Source organism: Elaeis guineensis, chromosome 1 (genome assembly GCF_000442705.2).
Source record: "Elaeis guineensis isolate ETL-2024a chromosome 1, EG11, whole genome shotgun sequence".
NCBI lineage: Eukaryota > Viridiplantae > Streptophyta > Magnoliopsida > Arecales > Arecaceae > Elaeis > Elaeis guineensis.
In genome coordinates this window covers 8,031,475-8,053,411 of record NC_025993.2, presented here as the reverse complement: position 1 = coordinate 8,053,411, position 21,937 = coordinate 8,031,475, and the positions used below count along the sequence as shown (strand labels likewise).

Sequence of the window (21,937 nt, the reverse complement as noted above, 5' to 3'; positions counted from 1 at the left end):
TGAGATTGGGGCCTTACTTTAGCTTCGATGGCATCTTTAGCCCTAATTTCTGATGGACATAGTAATAGAAAATGGTGAACTCAAGAAGAAAAAAGAGATAGGAAGAAGGGGTGATGGTGGTTGACGATGATAGATGAAGAAGAAGGGGTTCTCTAGCCTTCTTCAAGCTCATAGGGAAGGTAAGATCAAGGAGGGCATCTGAGACATCTTAGAGCATCATGAGGACTTTGTAATCCTTTAAGTGATTCAACGGATTGATAGAGCCATCAAATGGCTCTACCTGCGGCATCTTGAACCGATATAGAATTAGTTTTTGAAGTATGGCTTAGGAGAAAAGTGATCGAGAACTGAAGCTAAGGGCCTCATCATTTCTTCTGCTAACCATCTGAACCTCGGCTAGGTGGCGCTTGATCTCTCGAACTTTTCACTCGAGATTGTCATTCTGATGAGATCTTTCAGGATGCGGAGAGTAGCTCGAAGTAGAGTTTTTGTCCGAGGAGGTCGGGGAATACTGACACCTTTTGCCATGGCCGAAACCACGATGAGACGATGATCACCAATCAATCGTGGTAGATCGATGGGTTTCGAGGGAGACTTTCCAGGGTCGGGGATCAGTTTCGGTGGCTATGTCGAGATGGCACCTTCTGTGAAGCAAGTTAGGGTACTGTCGCTGCTCCATAGTCTATTGTAGATTCTAGATGGCATCGATCAATGCTTGGACCTGACGGACCAGATCGTCGAACTGCTGTGGATCAGGCGTCATGAGCATTAGTGTCGGTTGCATAGGCCATTCGAGGTGGATGGCTGGTCACTCCACCTTGGCTTCATCGAGTGGACTGTTGGTAGAAAGTGGTGGAGTAGTTGTATTTTGCCATACTCTCTCTCATTCATTGGGTTGCTGGACTCTTCCTCTCGCGCCAAACTATATATTACGTCAAGACTCCGATAGGAGTTGATGTAGCCGAGGCAGATGATGGTTCGAAAATTGAGACGTCGGGAGGGATCTGCAAAAGAAGTCCACACATACCGCGGGTTTTCTGACAGAAGATCTTTTGATACTTAAATCAGTCAAAATTTGAGAACAGTAGAAGAGGAAGAGTATGAGCTTAGTGTTGCATTATGTACCTCGAGGGTCTCCTCATTATCTCTTTATATGGAAGTGGAGTTGTAGGCTGTTACGTAGGCCAGTAGGCTAGATCGTGATCTATTAGGCTATTAGGATAGGGAGTCTACCCATTAAGTTGTTAATTATGGATGGTGGCCACATTTTGACAGTCCGTTATAAGATTCCTAATAGTGGCTCACATGGTTGAGTAGGTTGGTGACCTGAGGTCGGCACACAGTCGAGATCTTGGTCTGGATGCATTATCATCGGTGTCGGTTGTAAGAAATCATCCTGTGTGATCGGTGAAATCTCGACCTTAAGATTGGTAGGTGCCCGAGTCGGAGGGTCAGATGGGAGCCGACAGAATTATTCCATCCTAGCTCTCTATGGCAGTCTTGACTAGTCGTTGGCTGTAGTTATCGGTGCTGGGCAGATTGTGAGGTTAGCAACAGCATGTTGATGTCCTCCGTATGCAATCGAGGAAGATGTCCGGGGATAAAATCCGATGAAGTTTTCCGTTTCATTACCAGAACATCTAGATGATGTTCATCGTTCGGAGTCCGTCTCGATGCTTCGATCGATCTGAAAAGTATATTTGAGAATGAGATCCAAAGACAGTAATCGAGATGGTATAATCCTGTATATCTATTTTTCTTTGATGGATATAGATACCGATATAATTATAAGTCAGATGGTAAAATTCTATCTATATTTGGATAAATTTAAATATAAAAATAAATCCAAATGGATTTGTCTGATCTGCTTTCACTCCTGCTTTCTTTTTGTTCTAGTTTCCTAATTTTATAGTTATAAGACTGATATAAGAGGTACTTCCTAGATAGACATACATTTATTTATTTCTGTTTTTCCTGGTCACAAAACATTACAGTTTGGCAGAATTAACAGGACTCCTGCTTAAATATGGTAAAAGCCATCAAAGCTCTTTCCTTTTATTCTTGGATGCCCAATCTTGCAGTTATTCAACGGATCTAACACTTGCTCTCTGGAAAGATTGACATGCACTATTTTTTTTTTGATCGGAAAGAAGGCAAATCTGACACCTGAAGATCTATTAATCTAGCCATGCATTTATTCGCTTTTGTTTTTCTATAGTTTTTCTTTTTAGAGAAAAAAATTGTAATAATTATTGTCACCAATACTCAAATTTAGTAATGGGCATCCAAGCTCCTTCCCTTTGTTCTAGCTTCCTGGGTCTTATGAAGGCATGCAATCTTTTGTTTCCGTTTCATGTGCCACAAAATATTACAATTTGGAAAAATTAATGTTATGTGTGCACAAATGTGGTAATGTATAAAGCTCTTTCTTTTGATCTTATATTGGCAAGAAATGCAATTATTTTAGTAACGCTAGGTGGCTCCCGGGGAGATTGGTTCAACGTATGGGTTTGTTACATTAAAAAGAAAACTTTGGTGGATTTACCACCACACCACCCCACCCCAACCCCGTCCCCAACAAAACCCCCGACAACACACAAAAAACCCAGCCAAAAAAAAAAAGAAGAAAACTTTGGTGCATTTAATAGCAGGTCCCTCTTGATTGGACATATAACTTAGTCCCTGTTAACTGGGACTTAACACCCGCTCCAAGTTCTAAAGTTTGTGTAATTCTGGCTCCCTAGCAACTGTGTGTACTCGTTCTCCAATAAGTACACCATTGTAAATAAATGTGTATAATGGATTCAAATGGGTACAGGGATAATGTAATAATGCACAGAAAAGATATAATTATGTGCAAGAACTAAAACAAGTGTGCACTGGAAGACTGCAACTATGTGCAGGATAAGAAATTAAATTATAAGAGTCAAGGGACCGCGTGTTAAAGTCTGGTAAAAGAAAGGATCGGATATTAATTTTTCCAAAAACTTTTAGATTTGTTGTCAGAAGTTGCCAAGTTACTTAGTTGGCATCGATTTTATTTCTTATTTTTTATGTTTAAAAATATGATCATAGATTGAGATAAAAATATGTTTGGTGTTGTTATTTTTTTAATTTTTACTATTTAAAAAAAAAATTCAAACATTTTATTAATGTTATTAATGCCACCATTTCTACTACCACCATCATTGTCTCCGATGATGTTATTGCTATCAAGATTGCAATCATCTCCATCACCACCATTGTCATCATCATTATATCATTAATGCCACCATTGTTACTACCACTACCATTGTCTCTAACAATATCATTGCTATCAAGATTGCTATCATCTTCATCATCACCATTACCATCATTATTACTACTATCATTTTCACCATCATCGCTGTAATTGCCAAAACTATTGTCATTATCATTACCACTATCATTGTTACTAATATCGCCAATAGTACCACCACACCATAGTTGTTGTCATTGTCATCCCCACCACTTCTAAGCTACACTATCTCTGCCATCATGATCATCTCTATTATTGCCTTTCTCATATCATTACTACCATCATTATCATTACTATCATATTGTTGGCGTCCTATCTGCTATTATCGTCATTGCCACCACCCTCATGCTACTATATCACTAAAATCTTGACCAATACTACTACCACCATGACTACGATCTCTATTGTTTCCACCACTACCATCACCACTTCACCATCATCATATTTATATTTTTAAAATAATTTACTATGCCATATATATTTTATTTTAAAATTTAGTAATAAAATAAAAATATAATTTTTATTGTTCTATTTTTAAACTAAAAAGTAAATATGATGTCAAATAGCCACTTAGCAATTGTGGGCATGACAAAGTTTTGTGTGCTACAAAATGTTAAAATTTGGAAGAACCATCATGACCTTGTGTTTCAATATGGTAAAGGCCAGAAAGCTCTCTCTCCTCTTATTTTGTCTCCTTGATCTTATGGATATTCAACACACTCAATTCTATACTATGGAATTATCATTTATTTCATGCTACCCTCCATTTTCTTAACAACATCACTGGAGTCTCTCTTTGTTGTTTTTGCCATCCTAAACTCCCCATATCTATAGCGAAGGCCCTTAATTTATCATTGCCTATGATATGATGAGATGTATTGGTGACACTTTATATGAGGATCCGTGCAAGTATGTATTTATTCCTATATCAACTATGTATTGTATTGATCTTGGGCATTTTTTTTGTTAATCTTTCTGGATGAGATCCCAAACTATGATCCTTTGGCTACTAAGCAATTGGCCAAGAAGCTAAAGATCCAGCTGGTTGCTCTTTAGCAACGATCATCTTCTTGATGGGTTTATAAAAATTGATTGTATGGGGAAGGGATACATGAAAATCTCCTAATTTTTCATAATGTTGGGGAGTTGTATCTTGAGGTTAATCCATGAGGCTGTTGTGATGTGCAAATGCACTATGCAGTGAAATGATCTATTTTTTTTATATAACCAATTTTTGTTGCAAAATATATCTATGGTGAAGGCAATGTGTTTTAGGCCAAACTTATGTTGCAGAGATATGATAAAGGGATTATATATACCATCTTTTCACATCTATAGATATGTAAACTATCTGTATGTGCTCAATATGAAAAGGAGAGGAAGAGTGAACAAAATTGACACTCTTTTATACCTTAATTGGAAGAAAAGAATGGGAGAGAAAGTTAATACTTTCTCTTAATTGAAAATTTTTTATCAAAGAAAAGGAAAGAAAAGGAGAGAAATGGAGGGAATACAAATCCCTTTAAATCTATAATTTTTTTCTTCTCCAAATCAAACGGATATAGAGAGAAAAAAATTGAAAGTTAATGAATCTTTTATAATTCTCATCTTATCTTTTTAATAATAAAGAATAAAATTAATATTACATTTCAGTCTTAGAGTTTATTTCAAGTCTCTCACCTAAGCTTTTCACTTGATTGAGACTCCTGTGGACAGAAAAATTAATGAAACAAAAAGAAAGATGGAAAAAAATTAAAACATAAAATATTTTTTTGGTTTCTTTCTTGGATTTATTAGATTCTTTTCAAGGGTATAATAGTAAAAGAAGATTGTAATATTTTTTTTTCTTTATTCTTTGCTTTTAATTAAGAAGGAAAGAAATTATTTTCTTTTCTTTCTTTAAACTTCCAATTAAGAAAAAATAAATATATTTTTTTTCTTTTCTTTTCCTTTCTTCAAACTTCTCTAGTCAATTAAGATTGGGTGGTGCATTGTTGATAACCTCTGGATGGATACCTTGTGTAGCATCTTATGTATGGTCACATATTGGAGATGGTGAACTCGACCATGTTTGTCTATGTATTAAGTTTCCCTTCAATCTTTCCATTTTTCTTGTTTGATGATAAGAAATTTTCTTTAGACTAAGTCTAAATGCATAAAAACCGTAAATGTTTATAATTTTTGGGGTTGTGAGTGTTTCTTTCTGATAGATTGATCACCAAGCTATGTTCTTCAAGCAATCTGAAGATACTTGCTTCCATATCTTTTTCATACCTCCAGATTTATAGTTAAATCGTGCAGATACTCTGTAGATTGACCACAATAAATTTTCTGAACGAATAGGCATAACCATTTCCATTGTTTAAGCTCAGTTTTCCAATTTAGAAAATAACATGAATTGAGTGAAACATGTGTGACTAGACAGATCTATTACAAGTTTTTCTAATGTCATTCTTTAGCATAAGAATATGCAAAGTGCTAGTTCCATCTTAGCAAACTTTTGTTGTAACACTTTGTTGCATAGCATCATCACAGAAGTCACTCAGACTTGTGCAAGATAAAGTGCAGAATGTTACAAATTTCTTTTTCTCAACAACATGACAAATCCTATATGCACATATTTTGGTTGGCAGTGATTTATATGAACACTAAGAAGCAAACTAGTACTCACAAGCAGTCAAACACTTCCTATCAAATAAAAATAAAGCAATCCATAGATATGAGGGGATTGTTTAGGTCCTCCATGAGAGGAATCCTGGAGCTGTGTTCAGAAAACACTACCCTGCTTCCATTCTCACCCACTTCACATTTGGTGTGGTGGATCTGGTCCATGTAAGTCTCCCTCTTCTTCTCTGCACTCGAAATTTGCCTGCTTGATAAGTTGCAAGGACCCGAAGGCAGAAGCTTCTCCTTCCTTGCAGCCGGTTGAAAATGGAAAGCATTACCTGACATTCCAACCTCATGCCTCTGCCTTTCAATTGTCGCATTTGTCGATCTCCAATGAGTGGATGGAGAGCTCAATTTTCTACTTGGGGGAGGGATCGCCGAGCTAAGCTCTGTCTTCATGCTCTTCCGATTGGCTAGCATTGGTGGTGAGTTAGAACGCCCGTGCTTTGATGGAAGTGATTGCTTTGCACTAGCAATGTATTGTTTTATTGGGCCTTGAACTAATTTTGATGGTGGTGGTGATGTTTTCACTGGATATTTGTTGGGTTTAGGCTTTGTGACACTATGCTTATTTGGATCGAGGACGGTTATGTGAGGGTTTTCTCTTGCGCAGGACAACAAGAATTCATTGGAGAAAGATCTATCCTTCAATGAAGACCGAGAATAGGTGGGATCACTAATATTTGAATAAGAAGAGGATGTGGATGATGACGACGACGACGACGATGATGATGAAGAAGATGAAGAAGAAGAGGGGATCGTTTGTACCTTGGAGAGACCAATGGAGAGGGGATTGGTGGGAGTGGAAACAGACTGAGAGATGACAAGCTTGTCTTGGGGAGGACTAGAATCAAAAGGGGGAGAAGGATTGGAACAACATTTGCTAACACAAGTTCCCATGGGTTTCTCTCTAGTTGAGAGAGTGGAACATAGATGGCATGGAGGTTGATCTAGTGGAAAATGAAGTAGGTGAGATTTACCTGTTCCCATGATGGTGTGTGTGTCTTAAGTTTTAAATTCTATCGGCGGGTTTCGAAACCGTTGCCCAACGGATACGTAAGGTACTGGTGGCCACCCCCTTCATCGTGTGACACTTATTTATGACATAAAGATAGAGGAACTGTGGTTCCTGGCATGCGAGTTATTGGTTTCAAGGACTTTGTAAAGGCGGAAGGAGTACTAAATTATGGTAGGATGAAAGTTTGAAGCGGTTCTCTCCTCAAAAAGAAAGTTCAGTGGTACGGTCGTGGGCAAGCACTTTCACAGCTCCCTCGTGTGTACGTAAAATTATTACTTACAATGATTTTATCACATATATCTTATATCGTGCAATAACTAACGTAAAAATTATTTTTTTTAATTTATAATAATAAAAATTATCAACTGTCCAACAATACAAAACAGTAATTTTGTTTGAAAAATTTTTTTATATATATCCCACCTCAAATATTCAAATTTACATAAATATTCTTTCAAAATTGATATCTGCGTGTATATTCTTATAATTTTTTTTCATATATATTTATATTATCTAACACGATTAAAAATTAATGGTTTAAAATTAAAATAACTAAAATCTTTTTATAAATAGATATATTAAAAAAAAATTTATAAATATATATATATATATATAAATAGTAATTTTATGAAGTTATTCACGTAAATTTTAATATTTGAAAGGGTATACACACAAAAACGCCTTAATATAAATACACCTCTCTTGATTTATTAATTCTTTCTTTATTCTAATAGAAAAAAATTAACATATACAATTAAAATAATAAATTTATTTAATTTATTAATTTAATTGTATAGATAAAATAATTTTTTATCAAATAATAGATCAAAATTATTTTATTTAAAAAATAGATAGATCGTAACTATTCATGTTTAACTTTCTGTAATGTATAATAATATGCTTCTAAGAAAAATATCTAAACCTAATATTAGATGGATAGCTTGTATATTTGTATAGAATGGACATAGTTGTAGGTTTGGACATTATATAACAATAAGAATTTATAATCTTATTATATTTTATTTTAAAAATTTTTATTAAAAATATTTTTGTGAAGTATATAAAGTATATCATATTGTTATAAGATGGACATAATCATCCCATCTTACATAAAAATAAAATATAACATAGTATTCTAATATATAAAATATTCTATAATATCTCATTGTGTTATTATATTTTATAATATATTACTACATTATAGAGTAAGAGAGACTGAATCTACCTAGATGAAATAAAAAAAATTAAATTAAATTTTTTTGCATGTATATCTTTCTAAATATTCAAATTTGTATGAATATCTTTATAAAATTGTTATTTGTATATATACCCTTATAATTTTTTTTTTGCACATCTATCCATAAGGATATTTTAGTCATTTAAATTTATTAATTTTTTAATGACATTAAATAATGTGGGTACATATATAAAAGAATAAGAAAAAAGAAGGATATGCATGCAAAATAAGTATTTTATAAGAATATATATATAAATATCAATTTTGAAAGGATATTCACGTAAATTTGAATGTTTAGGAGGATATACATGTAATTTTTTTTATTTAAAATTTTCAATTAAATTTCAATAGTAATATATCTTTTTTCAATAATAGATGATGTTCTAGTTTATCATTAGATGGTCTAAAATATATGTAGTAGAATCATTCTAACCAATAATTTCTCCATGTACGTATACATATTTTGAAAGTTGATTTGTCAAACTGTAGTCAAATAAAGTAGGACCAAGCACATCAACTGGAGTGATTATTAGTTGGATCTGGTCCATTGCTTAGCTAGTGAATCAGTCCAACCAAGCAATATAAGGATGGATAAGTTAGAAAAAAGTGCAATGGCCAACACAGTATAAGGACCCCACAAAATAGGATGGGAAATACATTTTATTTGTTTTACATATTACTGTCTAAAATCTTCTATGACTATAATTAATTTCTTGATCTTTTAAACTTGCATAATAGTTCCTAAAATCATATATGAGAAAATGGATGGGTAACTCTCGCCTAGGTGTGGAGGGAACTTGAACCTAAGTTATTGAATTCACCGGTTAAATTAATTAGCACCTACAGATAATAATTCTTTCACCTACCAATCCCATAGGCACATTGCAGTGAAATGATTATTGAGAATAATTTTAACATATAGTATGTTATTCATAGTCCAAATTATCTATATCATCACACTTAAATTATTAAGTTTTTAAGTTTTCTCTCTCTCTCTCTCTCTCTCTCTCTCTCTCTCTTTTTGTGTTTGGCATACTAATCCTTAGAATCCTTTTTCATTGTGGAACTAAAATGATAGAAGAATGCACCTCAAGTAGTCCCTCAATTATTTTCTCTCAATTCTTTTAGATTTGAATACGTCCCATTAATTTATGATTCATGGTTCAAATTTGCATGATCGAATCAAGAAAACCCTAAACTCATACTCCACTTATTAATAATTGGGTTGAATGGAAGAAATCTATATCCATATATAGACTGTTGGGTAGATGTTTGGGCAGGACACCACCTCCCAAGATCTTTTCGGTACCGCACGATACAACAGAAAGAAAGAAAGAATAAAACAAAAACAATCAAAATACATGGATCAGCCACAAAAGGGCTTGCCTCCACGGGGCATGCAAACTTCACTATGAAAAAAATTTTTTACAAGAGAAGATCTCACTCTTAACCCTCGTATACCCAATTTCTCTCTCACAGAAAGTTTCCCTTACAAAAGCTCTCTTTCTTGGAAAACCCCCTGACCCCTGAAGCGATTGCTGTCTGCTGTCCAGGAGCTTCCTTGCTCCTTCTCTTTCAACATACGACGTCTGCTCCCTCTCTCACAGATTTTTTGGGTTTCTGCACCCACGTGAGACCACCAAGCCGCCACCGGGTCTCTGTTCGCAAACAAAAAAGCCACACACACCGGCCACTGTTCCCCAAACAGGCCTTTTATAGGCTTAATTCCATGTTAGATTAGGTTTAGGACTCCTAAATCAACTCAATTAAGGTCACAAATCATTAGATCAAGATCCAGATCAACCCACGCTCTCTGATCGCGTGTCGGTCTACGGAATAGTATCGTGGACCGTGCGAAATGTGTGGGAAATGCCCACGCGGTCTATGTGCTAGGTCGTGGACCACTCGATCCATGGTGGATCGGGGTACAGACCTCAGGCGCGATCCTCCACCGCTTTGGATTGCATGCCGACTTCAAAAGTTCGTATCTCCTCCGTCCGAGCTCCATTTTGGATGATTTTGATCTCGTTGGACTTAATTTTTCGTCGCGAACCTCGCTGTGAGCTCAATATGGACCAAATCTCGAGACATCAAACTTTAATACAGACTTATACATGGACTGCTAATTTAATTAGACCTTATATCTTTATAGAAAGTGAAAAGGAGAAGCTCAATTAGATCTTGAGCACGCGATGTCATCCACGTCTCTTCATTTTCCCTTTTACTTTATACATTTAGCCTGACAATTGGCTGAAACCATCTATTTCAGCTAGATTTAACTCAAATCTAACATAGAAATACACTTTTTCTGATTGAAGAGGAAATTCTACAACAAATAACTTTGACTTCTATGTCAACATTGCCTTCAGGTGTATGAGAAATTTTTTGTGCACTACGGGTGGTGCAGAACCGCATGCACTGCCCGCAATGATTGACTTATGCACAGGGCTAGAAAAAAAAAATATTTTTTTTATGCATCGTGCTCCGACTCCACACGTGAGCCAATCATCGTGGGTAGTGCGTGCATTCTGCACCGTTCGCAGTGCACAAAGAATTTCTTCAGATGTATTGCAAATTCTTCCTAAAATTCAAAGCCATGGCTTTTGAAATTTTACTACCCGATTGAATCCTAGATATACTAGTGGATCTAACTCCTAAAATTGGTCTAGACCTATCGAATATAGCTAGACTAATCCACAATGGATCAAATGACCCTCTTGGATCCGACCTCTCCTTAACTAGAGAATTTAGCTCTTGCTAAATTAAAATTGAAGCTAAAAAGATGCCTGCTTCCCTAACCTACTGTTGAGCTTCTTAATTTTCTGATTTATATTCGTTATTTGTTGTGAAGTACCGGCCACTTTCAGCATCAATAAAATAAACTTCTTATCATACCCAAAAATTAATTATTTTTGAAGATTCCCTGCCAATGCATCAAGACCCAAAATCAGAAGCAAATATTTGAGAAGTGGGTGGTGTTGGGATAAGTTAATCGACCCCCGATTCAAGTCAACTGATTGCCGACTTCGATTCAACCAAAGCCAACCGATTGAACATACAATCCCGACTCTACATTGGCTAAATATACGGTTCTAACTCTTCATCAACCAACTGAGCGAACTGCACCGACTTATCGTCGGCTGACCGACTAACGATTCGACTACTACCGATCAACAGTGGACGACTTAGACCATCGATATAACAGAACTACTAATCGATGGTCACGGATGGATTCTACTGACATATGGTCGGTTTTACCGATATATGATCGGCTAATCTGCTCAACATGCCATAACTGTCACGAACGGTTACCAACTGCATATCACGGTGCGATCAGTGGGAACTAACAATCCACTACATGATTATGGCCCGATGATTTAGTGTCATAAAATACGGGACCACGTCCGACGGTTACAACAACCTCATCTATAAAAAAGAGGTAAGAAAACAGGGCTGATAAGCTTATGCTGGGCCAAAACTCTGCTACTGTTTACATTCAATTTTTGTTCACCAACTTTTCTCTCTGACTTAAACATCGGAGGGTCTCCGTCGGACATAAATTCGATCTGTGCATATGCTGTTTTGCAGGTATTCATTCCTGACGACAGGCGACGGAGAGTTGGCCTCAACAGATTGGCGCGCCAGGTAGGGGAGCGAAAAATAACTTAAAATGATGAAAATTAGAACCCAACACTCGACTGCAACCGGATCAGCGAGGCACTCTTTCCATCGAAAAAAGGTTCCTCCCCCTCCTCTAGTAGCAGAGCCTAGTTTCTCATATCCTGTGGTCACCACGGACGTCTAGATCGCTGCACTCGTACAGCAGATGACTATTCTTATGGAGGTGGTTAGAAGCCTCCAGCAGCAGCAGACCCAGCCACCACACCCACCGACAGTACAATCGATGGTGCAGTCGGTGCCATCCAGGCATAGCCATCATCATCCACGGTGATCACAGTCTCCTTCATTAGAGCAGTCGTCTCGGCTCTCTTATCGGGACGAGCAGCGGCACTTATGGTACTCTCAACGCACCACCCACCATTCACGGTGTCCCTTTCCTTCTCAGTTAGATCGAGCAAGGAAGGGAAAGCAACCGCGAACACCGTCTGCTTCCCCCTCTAACTCATCGGGAGGTTCAACCCCTAGAGTTTTCCAACGGTGACTTGATAATTATGAACGTAAATTTCAAAAGATCAGTCGCCAACTTGCTCAACTTCAAGTGGAAGGTCAGAAGTCCTCCAATGACTATGACTTTCACATCGTCCAACTGCTTTCTCGACACATCTTGGATCAACTGATCCCATCTCAGTTTAAGATACCTCAAGTGGAGCCATATGATAGATCCACCGATTCAATCGACCATCTTGAGAGCTACAAAGCTCTCATGATGATTCAGGAGGCCACCGATGCCCTCTTATGCATCGGCTTCTCGATATTCTTCGAAAAGCTGCTCGAGCCTGGTACTCCGGACTTCAGTCAAAAAGTATATATTCTTTCGAATAGCTAGAACACTCTTTCGTGGCTCACTTCAGCACCAATTGAAGACCGCCACATACTTCTGATAGTCTTTTCTCGATTAAGCAAGGAGAGACTGAATCACTTCAAGATTTCGTGGCTCATTTTAATGTGGCCACGCTTGAAGTCAAAGACCTTAATAAAAATATAGTTATCTCGATCACGAAAAGAGGTCTAAGGGGATCTCGATTCACATATTCTCTGGATAAAACTCTCCCTCGGACTTATGCTAAACTTCTGGAGCGTGCATACAAATATATGCGTGCAGATGAAAGAGTTTCTGACCGGCGCCAGACAGAAGGCAAAAGTCAGAAGAAGAAGAAACAAAAGAAGGAGGGAGCTCCGATCGAATCAAGTCAGCCACCATCCAATAAGCGAGCTTCGCCCCAATGACGGAGTCTAAAGTTGAGTTATGGTAGGTATGACTCCTATGCTCCTCTTTTTGCTCCTCGTGTGCAGATCCTTATGGAGATCAAAGGAGCAGAATATCTACGACACCCCCCACCAATGAAGGCGTTATCAAGAAACCGCGATTGGAAGAAGTATTGTCGGTTCCATCATAATCATGGTCACGATATCGAACAATGCATTCAGCTCAGGGATGAGATAGAAGCCCTGATTCGATGCGGCTACCTCGAAAAATATCGGAGAGATCTGTCGATTCAACCTCCTGCTGATCGACGATCTCAACTGCAAACTGAAGAAGTTGTAAATAATCAACTGACGGCAGAGGTGATCAACATGATCTTCGGATGACTGGACAAGGGCAACTTTCAAAGATGAGTCGGCAAAGCGACGATGACTCGATAATGTAATAACTTTTTTGGAAGAAGGTGTTTGAGGAATTCAGACTCCCCATGATGATGTTGTTGTTGTTTCGACAATAATAGCAAACTATGATGTAAAAAATTTTTTGTAGATAATGAAAGCTCAACCAATATTTTATTTTATTCGACTTTCTCTCGAATGCAACTATCGATTGACCGACTTAGAAGAGTTTCGATGCCACTGGTCGGCTTCACAGGAGATGCTATCACAGTGGAAGAAAAAATTTTTCTCTCTTTAATCACGGGGATCGAACCACAATAGAGCACTGTTTTCATAACGTTCATGGTAGTTCGAGTACCTTCGACTTACAATGCCTTACTCGGACAACCTAGGCTTAACGCTCTGGGAGCAGTGGTTTCGACATACCATCTGTTAGTCTGATTTCCAACAAGACATGGAGTCGGAGAAATGCGTGGAGATCAACAACCCACCCGATGTTGCTTCCTTGTCTCCATCCAAAATAACAAACCTGAAGACTCTTTGCCTGTTGACAAATTGGACCAAAGAGAAAATCAATAGGGGGGTGAACCGGCTGAACAATTGGTCTCCATCTCGTTAAAAGAAGAAGATCCTGAAAAAATGATCCGAATTGGATCACAATTATCCGACTCAGAGTGGCAATAATTACTAAAATTGCTCAGAGCCAACACTGATATTTTTGCTTGATCGGCCACCGACATGCCCGAGATTCCTTCAGAAATAATAACTCACCGACTTAACATCAACCCAAATGTTAAGCCAGTGAGACAGAAGAAGCGACCTTTTACTACTGAAAGATAAAAGGTCATTGATGAAGAAGTCGACAAACTTCTCACGGCAAGCTTTATCAGAGAAGCTACATATCCCGACTGACTTGTCAATGTGGTAATGATAAAAAAAGTTAATGAAAAGTGGAGGACCTACATCGACTATACTGATCTGAATGTAGCTTGTCTGAAAGACAGCTTCTCATTGTCGAAGATTAACCAATTAGTTGATGCGACTTCTGACTACCGACTCCTAAGTTTCATGGATGCCTTCGCTGGATATAATCAAATCCGTATAGCACCAGAAGATGAAGAGCACACAACTTTTATGACAGACAAAGGCATATACTACTACAAAGTAATATCTTTCGGTCTGAAAAATATCGACGCTACCTATCAACGGCTTGTCAACAAGATATTCAAGACACAGATCGGACCAAACATGGAAGTATATGTGGACGACATACTGATGAAGAGTCTTCAAACTGTAGATCATATTCGAGATCTGGAGGAAGCTTTCGACACACTCCGACAGCATTAGATGAAATTAAATCCAACTAAGTGTGCATTTGGGATAACCTCTGAGAAATTTTTCGGATTTTTTATTTCACAACGAGAAATTGAGGTTAATCCCAAAAAAATCAAAACCATTATCAACATGAAGCACCCAAGCTCAAAGAAAAAGATACAGTAACTCAATGGAAGGATTCTCGCACTCAGTCGATTTATTTCTAGGTCGGTCGGGAGATGCTTGCCACTCTTCAAAACCACTTTGGGAGCAGTGGTTTCTCGGGTTGTTGATCTCCACGTATTTCTCCGACTCCATATCTTGTTGGAAATCAGACTAACAGATGGTATGTCGAAACGGTCTGAATTGGATCATAATTATCCGACTCAGAGCGGCAATAATTACTAAAATTGCTCAGAGCCAATACCGATATTTTTGCTTGATCGATCACCGACATGCCCAAGATTTTTTCAGAAATAATAACTCACCGACTTAACATCAACCCAAATATTAAGCCAGTGAGACAGAAGAAGCGACCTTTTACTCCTGAAAGATAAAAGGTCATTGATGAAGAAGTCGACAAACTCCTCACGGCAGGCTTTGTCAAAGAAGCTACATATTCCGACTGGCTTGTCAATGTGGTAATGATAAGAAAAGCTAATGAAAAGTGGCGGACTGTATCGACTATACTGATCTGAATGTAGCTTGTCCGAAGGACAGCTTCTCATTATCGAAGATTAACCAATTGGTTGATGCGACTTCTGACTACCGACTCCTAAGTTTCATGGATGCCTTCGCTGGATATAATTAAATCCGCATAGCACCAGAAGATGAAGAGTACACAGCTTTTGTGACAGACAAAGGCATATACTACTACAAAGTAATATCTTTCGGTCTGAAAAATATCGGCGCTACCTATCAACGGCTTGTCAACAAGATATTCAAGACACAGATCGGACCAAACATGGAAGTATATGTGAATGACATGCTGATGAAGAGTCTTCAAACTGTAGATCATATTCGAGACCTGGAGAAAACTTTCGACATACTCCGACAGCATCAGATGAAATTAAATCCGACTAAGTGTGCATTTGGGATAACCTTCGAGAAATTCTTCGGATTTCTTGTTTCACAACGAGAAATTGAGGTTAATCCCAAAAAAATCAAAACCATTATCAACATGAAGCATCCAAGCTCAAAGATAAAGATACAGTAACTCAATGGAAGGATTCTCGCACTCAGTCGATTTATTTCTAGGTCGGTCGAGAGATGCTTGCCACTCTTCAAAACTTTACAGCAGACGAATAATTTTTTATAGTCAGATGAATGCCGATAATCCTTCAAAGGCTTGAAACAATACTTGGCTTCTCCATCTTTGCTCACAAAACCAAGGGTCGGAGAGACATTGTATCTCTAGTTGGCAACTTCAGCAGAAGCGGTTAGTTCAGTGCTCATCCAGGAGGATGAGAAATGAATTCATCGACTAATCTACTACATTAGCAAAGTACTTCACAATGTCGAAGTTCGATACTCAAGGGTAGAGAAAATGATCTACGCCCTAATCATATCGGCACAACGACTTCGTCCGTACTTCCAAGCCCATCTGATTGTAGTTCTGATAAATCAACCGCTGAAGGCAATCTTACATCGACTTGACACGTCAGGTTGGATGGCAAAATGGATAGTGAAGTTTGACGAGTTTGACATTCAATATCACCCACGACCATCCATGAAGGCGCAAGTCTTAGCCGATTTTATCACCGAATGTACTATATTCGATAATAAACTAGAAGATACAGATGACAATACAATAAAAGAAGCTACGACTCCCAAACCTGACTTAAAATCAATTTGGGTGCTGTACATTAATGGAGCATCAAATGCACAAGGTAGTGGAGCTGGCCTCATACTCACAAACTCCGAAGGGGTCGTCACCGAGTATGCCCTTCGGTTTAACTTTAAAGCCTCAAATAATCAAGCCGAATATGAAGTACTTTTAACTGACTTGAAGATAGTCAAGAAACTTGAGATTTACAGTTTGAAGATCTTCACCGACTCACAACTGATCGTTGGACAGGTCAAGGATGAATTTGAGGCCTGCGATCCCATTATAATGAAGTATCTTCAGAAGGTGAAAGATTTTACGGTAAGCTTGAAATATTTCGAGATCTTTCACATTTTCAGAATCGAAAATACTCGGATCGACGTACTTTCATGACTAGCTACTAACGCTTTTAACTCACTGGGTCGGACATTTGTTGAATATCTTGAACGATCGAATATTGATAAAGTCAAGGAGGTATTGCAGCTCACTACCGAACCAGCTGGATGGATCCGATCGTTCAATACCTGATTTAGGACCTACGGATGCCGACTATGCACTTAGAGAAGTGCATGAAGGGATATGCGAAAACCACTTAGGGGGCAAGTTTCTAGCTTATAAAGTTCTGTGACAAGGATATTACTGACCCACCATGAAAAAAGATGCAGCTGAACTCGTCCGAAAATATGAACTATGTCAAAAGTATACAAATATACAACATCAATCGGCTAGTCAGCTGACGTCGATTGTAGCACCACATCCCTTCGTATAATGGGAGATTGACATACTTGGTCCTTTTCCTCCGACATCTAGGCAAAGAAAATTCATAGTGATCGCCATTGACTACTTTACCAAATGGATAGAAGCCGAACCTCTGGTGCAAATCACTGAAAGCAAGATGAAAGACTTTATTCAGAAATTCATCATTTACAGATTTGGTTTGCCACACACCATTATCATCGATAATGGTTGATAATTTAACAATCAAAATTTTTGAGAGTTTTGTGCGAAGTTTCATATTACGCATAAACTCACCTCGGTCGGTCATCCACAGTCAAATAGTGAGGTGGAAGTAACCAACCGAACAATCTTACATGGGCTAAAAATCCGACTGAATGAAGTCAAAGGCCTCTGGATAGAAGAATTATATCTGATCTTATGGATGTATCGAACGATTCTCTGCATACCAACTGGAGAATCTCCTTTCAACTTAGCTTATGGGACAGAAGCAATGATACCGCTTGAGATCGGATTACCGTCAATAAGAGTGGAGCAATATAGTGAGCCGAGCAACTCTGAATGTCAGAGAGCCGACTTAGATCTCCTCCCAGAACTCTGACAGCAAGCTCAAGTTTGGATGGCTGCATATCGACAAAGAATAGTCTGGTATTACAATGCAAGAGTCAAGCCAAAGGTCTTTCGATCAGGAGATTTAATCTTAAGAAAAGCAAAAGTCTCAAAACCCTTGGATCGAGAAAAATTATCTTCGAACTGGGAAGGACCTTACAAAATATCAGAAACTCTTAGACCGAACGCATATCGGCTAGAAACTTTCGAAGGATCGACGATTCTCCGAACATAGAATGCTGACAATCTGAAAATATATTATCAATAAAGATATCGATATGTACGTTATTTAAAATACAATCAAAATTTCAAAATCATAAGTCTTGATAAGTTTTATCAACTACTGGCTATATGTCGGCTTTCATTGCCAAAGCCGGGCTATCTACTATACTTTGACATGAAGTTTATCTCAGCCTCTACTATAAAAATCGAAGAATCAACTGCTTCGGTGATGACTGTATTTTGGTTCTCATGCAAAAATCGACATACCGACTGCAATCTCAACCAACATCGACTACACAGGCTTTCATTGTAAAAATTGTAATACCAATTATATCTCGATTTACAATGTCGGCTTTCCACTGTAAAAGCTGAACATAGTCGAAAGACTAATACGTCGACTTAATCCTAACTAAGTGGAATGAAATGCCAAAACGATCAAGGTTGGATTGGAACTATACCGATTAGGCTACGGTCAGTCGAGGAATATTTGGCTTACCATCGATTATCAGATAATTTGACGAACAAACTTGAACAAATATCGAAAACAGGATATTCGACTTACAATCATTATCCTAATTTCTATCAAGTACATCAAAACAACTACGCGACTAACGGATATTCTATAAGTCTTATCGAATGATCGGATCACCGATTAATGTTTAGTGACTACTTTACATTGCAGACAATATTCCAGACGAACAAAGTTCAAACTTAGAAGAAAAATCTTCCATTCATTGCCAAAATAAAAAGTTACAAAATTGGACTGAAGTCCGATTACAGGTATTTGATTACAAAAAAAGAAAGTAAAATACACCGACTAAGTTTTGTTATCGTTCCTTTGCTCGGGTGTAGCATCCTCGACTTGAACAATTTTGGGCTCAATCGGTGTTTCTTCTTGAATCGGAGCGGCTTCTTCTTCAGCAACTCCATCTTCCAATCTTGGAGGGACGATGTTGCTCAAGTGGAGGTCCGGGTATAGTTTTCTGACTACATCTCGATTGTCTTCATATCTGACGCATTACGAAGTGAAGCTATTTTTGAGAATCTCTTCCTTATATTCTTTCGAACCTCGAAAATCCTCGACTGCTTGACCCAGTGCTTCTCTTACCGACTCTACTTCCACCTTAGCCAAATCAGCATCAGCTCGAGCAGAGGACAATTCTTTTTTGACTAGTGCCAACCTTTCCAGGCTGGCCCAATGATGTCTACATTTGGCTTCGAGTTCTTCGATGCATCCATCTCGCTCTCGTCGAAGTCGGTGGATAGAATGCTTCTTGCTCTTGACCTATGATTCAAGAGCCGAAATAGCCCCACGAGCTGATGCAAGTTCGGCCCCCAAGGATGCCAAGACGTCAGTAAGTCAGAAAACCTCCTCCTGAAGTTTGACTTCCCACTCCACTGTCGACTTGAGTTGTTCAAGTGTGGCCACTTTCTCAGCATCAGCGGCTGCCACCTTATTCTTCCACGTGCTGTGGATGTCGGTGAACTTCGTGTAGCCGACCTCCAGGCCAGACATATCGTGGATCAACTGCAGACAGAGAATACGTCGGGTTATAAAAAAAGAAGAAGAAAAGAAGAAAGCAAGTTTATCAAAGAGACTTACCCCGATGATGGTCGGGTAAAAGGATGAAAATATTTCGACCACCAACCATTTTCTCCTACGCTTTCGCTCGGCCGGAAGGAGAGTCGTCTGACCACTACAGAATTAGCCAGGGCCAATTCATCGACAGGCACTTGGAGGTCGAAGTGCACCGCGTGGCTCTCTGATACTGCATCATCCACCGACGCCATCGAAGCTTTCTCCCGATCTGTTGTCGGCGGCCCCACATTTGAAAGCGAGGGGAAGCTTGAGCTTGACTGTACCCCAATTGAAGGAGCAACTGATGTAGCCGCAGATTGTTCGAGCTCTCTTGTCTCAACCCGAACCTCAGGTGGCGGAACTATCGATGTTGTTTCGATAGTTTCCCTCGCTGCCCTTTCCTCGGACGATGCAGCAGGGAGCACTATCAGAGCTGACAGTGCCAAGACTGGTTCAGGAACCGATGTTGATGGGGCATCGGGTTCCACAGTTGATGTCAAAACACCGACTGGAGTCGGTGCTTGATGCCTCTTCGATGGTCGTGAAGGCCCGACCTCAGATGCTGTCCTCTTCTTGACAGTGTACAGACGAATGTCGACATTCGACACACACACCATCTACTGCATGGCTGCAATTACAACGGAGGTTAGTACAATTCAGCAAGTAAAAGAAAAATCAGAAATAATCAACAAAATATACCATACCTAGACGAGGAACCGAACTAAGGCTGGCATCATAAAGGGCCTGTTCGGTTACAAGCTCTTTCTACTTCGGCACCGACATATCCTTCAGCCGGTAAAAGTCTTTCTGGTCGTCAACCTCTACCCGGCTGTTGTCGTTGGGATCGGTTCGAGGATCTCCCCAATGAGAAGGAAAACCTTAAGAAAGGGAAGAAGAAGCAAAGAAAAACTAGTTCTTCCATCTATAAATGGACGATGGAAGACCGGTGATAAAGGAAAGACCTTTTCGGGGTTGAAGAACCACCACCCTCGGATCTTCGGATGAGATCGGAGGACGAAGAAGGCTCGAAAAAGAGAAGGATGGGGTATGGTCGGCAATATCTGACACAGCAAAGCAAAGCTAATTATCAGCCTAACCGAGTTCGGTGCCAGTTGAGCCGGATAAAATCCGTAATAATCCAAAATATTTCGGACAAACTCTGGAATTGAAAATCGAAGATCAGTCCGAAGATCTTCGACATAGAAGGCCACCTGACCTGAAGGTGGGTTATTCACCCGACCATCGGCCCCAGAGGTGAAAAGTTGAAACTGCTTCGGGATACAAAACTGCTCCCGGAGTCGTTAGACATTCGATCCCAAAAGTGAAGAGGACTCCACATCCGGACTTGACTGGGATTCATCAGTTGGATTCTCCGATCGATCTTCCCGAGAAGGAGAAGCTCTAGCCATGAGAATAACTCTGAAGAAGATAGAAGACTTTAGAGAAAAGAAGAAAGGACTCAAAAGAAAGGCAAAGTTGACCTGAAAGCTGGAAGCGATAACCTTGGGCGTTGGGGCAATAATCCGGTAGAGTCTCTGCACCAAAAGCAGTGAAAAGTGAAAATTTGGCTGAGAGTGACCTTATATATATAGGATTCCTCAACGGCTAAGATGAAGACGATCAAATCGAAGATCTACCAGATGACAATATGTGACAACATCTGAATCGACCATCGATCGGATGGTTCGACGCACCTACCTCAGATTGAGCCACGTCACCTCTATTTGCGTGAACAATTCTGATCCAATAATATTCGGACACGTGGAACAAATCTACTTGTCAGAATTATATCGTCAGACGCTGAATCGACTTTCCAAAATGATGGCTGATACTGACAATTGATACCGAATCATCTGATTAGTATGACAGACAGCTGTACCTGCCAACACGATAAAATAGTCGATCATCCATATCTAAAAAAAAAAGACATCAAAATTGAGATTCGATGTGATAAAAAATAACTCTCTTTGTCCAACATGACAAACCACGTGGTAATGTACACGTGATTCACCTTGGACTTGAGAGTGGGGGGCAACTATTGGGATAAATCAATCGACCCTCGACTCAAGTCAACCGACTACCGATTTCGATTCAACCAAAGCCGACTGACCAAACATACAATTCTGACTCTACATCGGTTAAATATGCGGTTTCGATTCTTCATCAACCAA

General features: G+C 38.9%; 1 protein-coding gene across 1 annotated transcript; it reads right to left on the bottom strand.

Moving 5' to 3' along the window:
* Nucleotides 1–5,968: 5,968 nt before the first annotated feature.
* On the bottom strand, nucleotides 5,969–6,934 carry LOC140855589 (uncharacterized). The gene has a single exon (XM_073251657.1). The coding sequence runs from the start codon at nucleotides 6,932–6,934 to the stop codon at nucleotides 5,969–5,971; it is 966 nt and encodes a 321-aa protein (XP_073107758.1).
* Nucleotides 6,935–21,937: the final 15,003 nt, after the last annotated feature.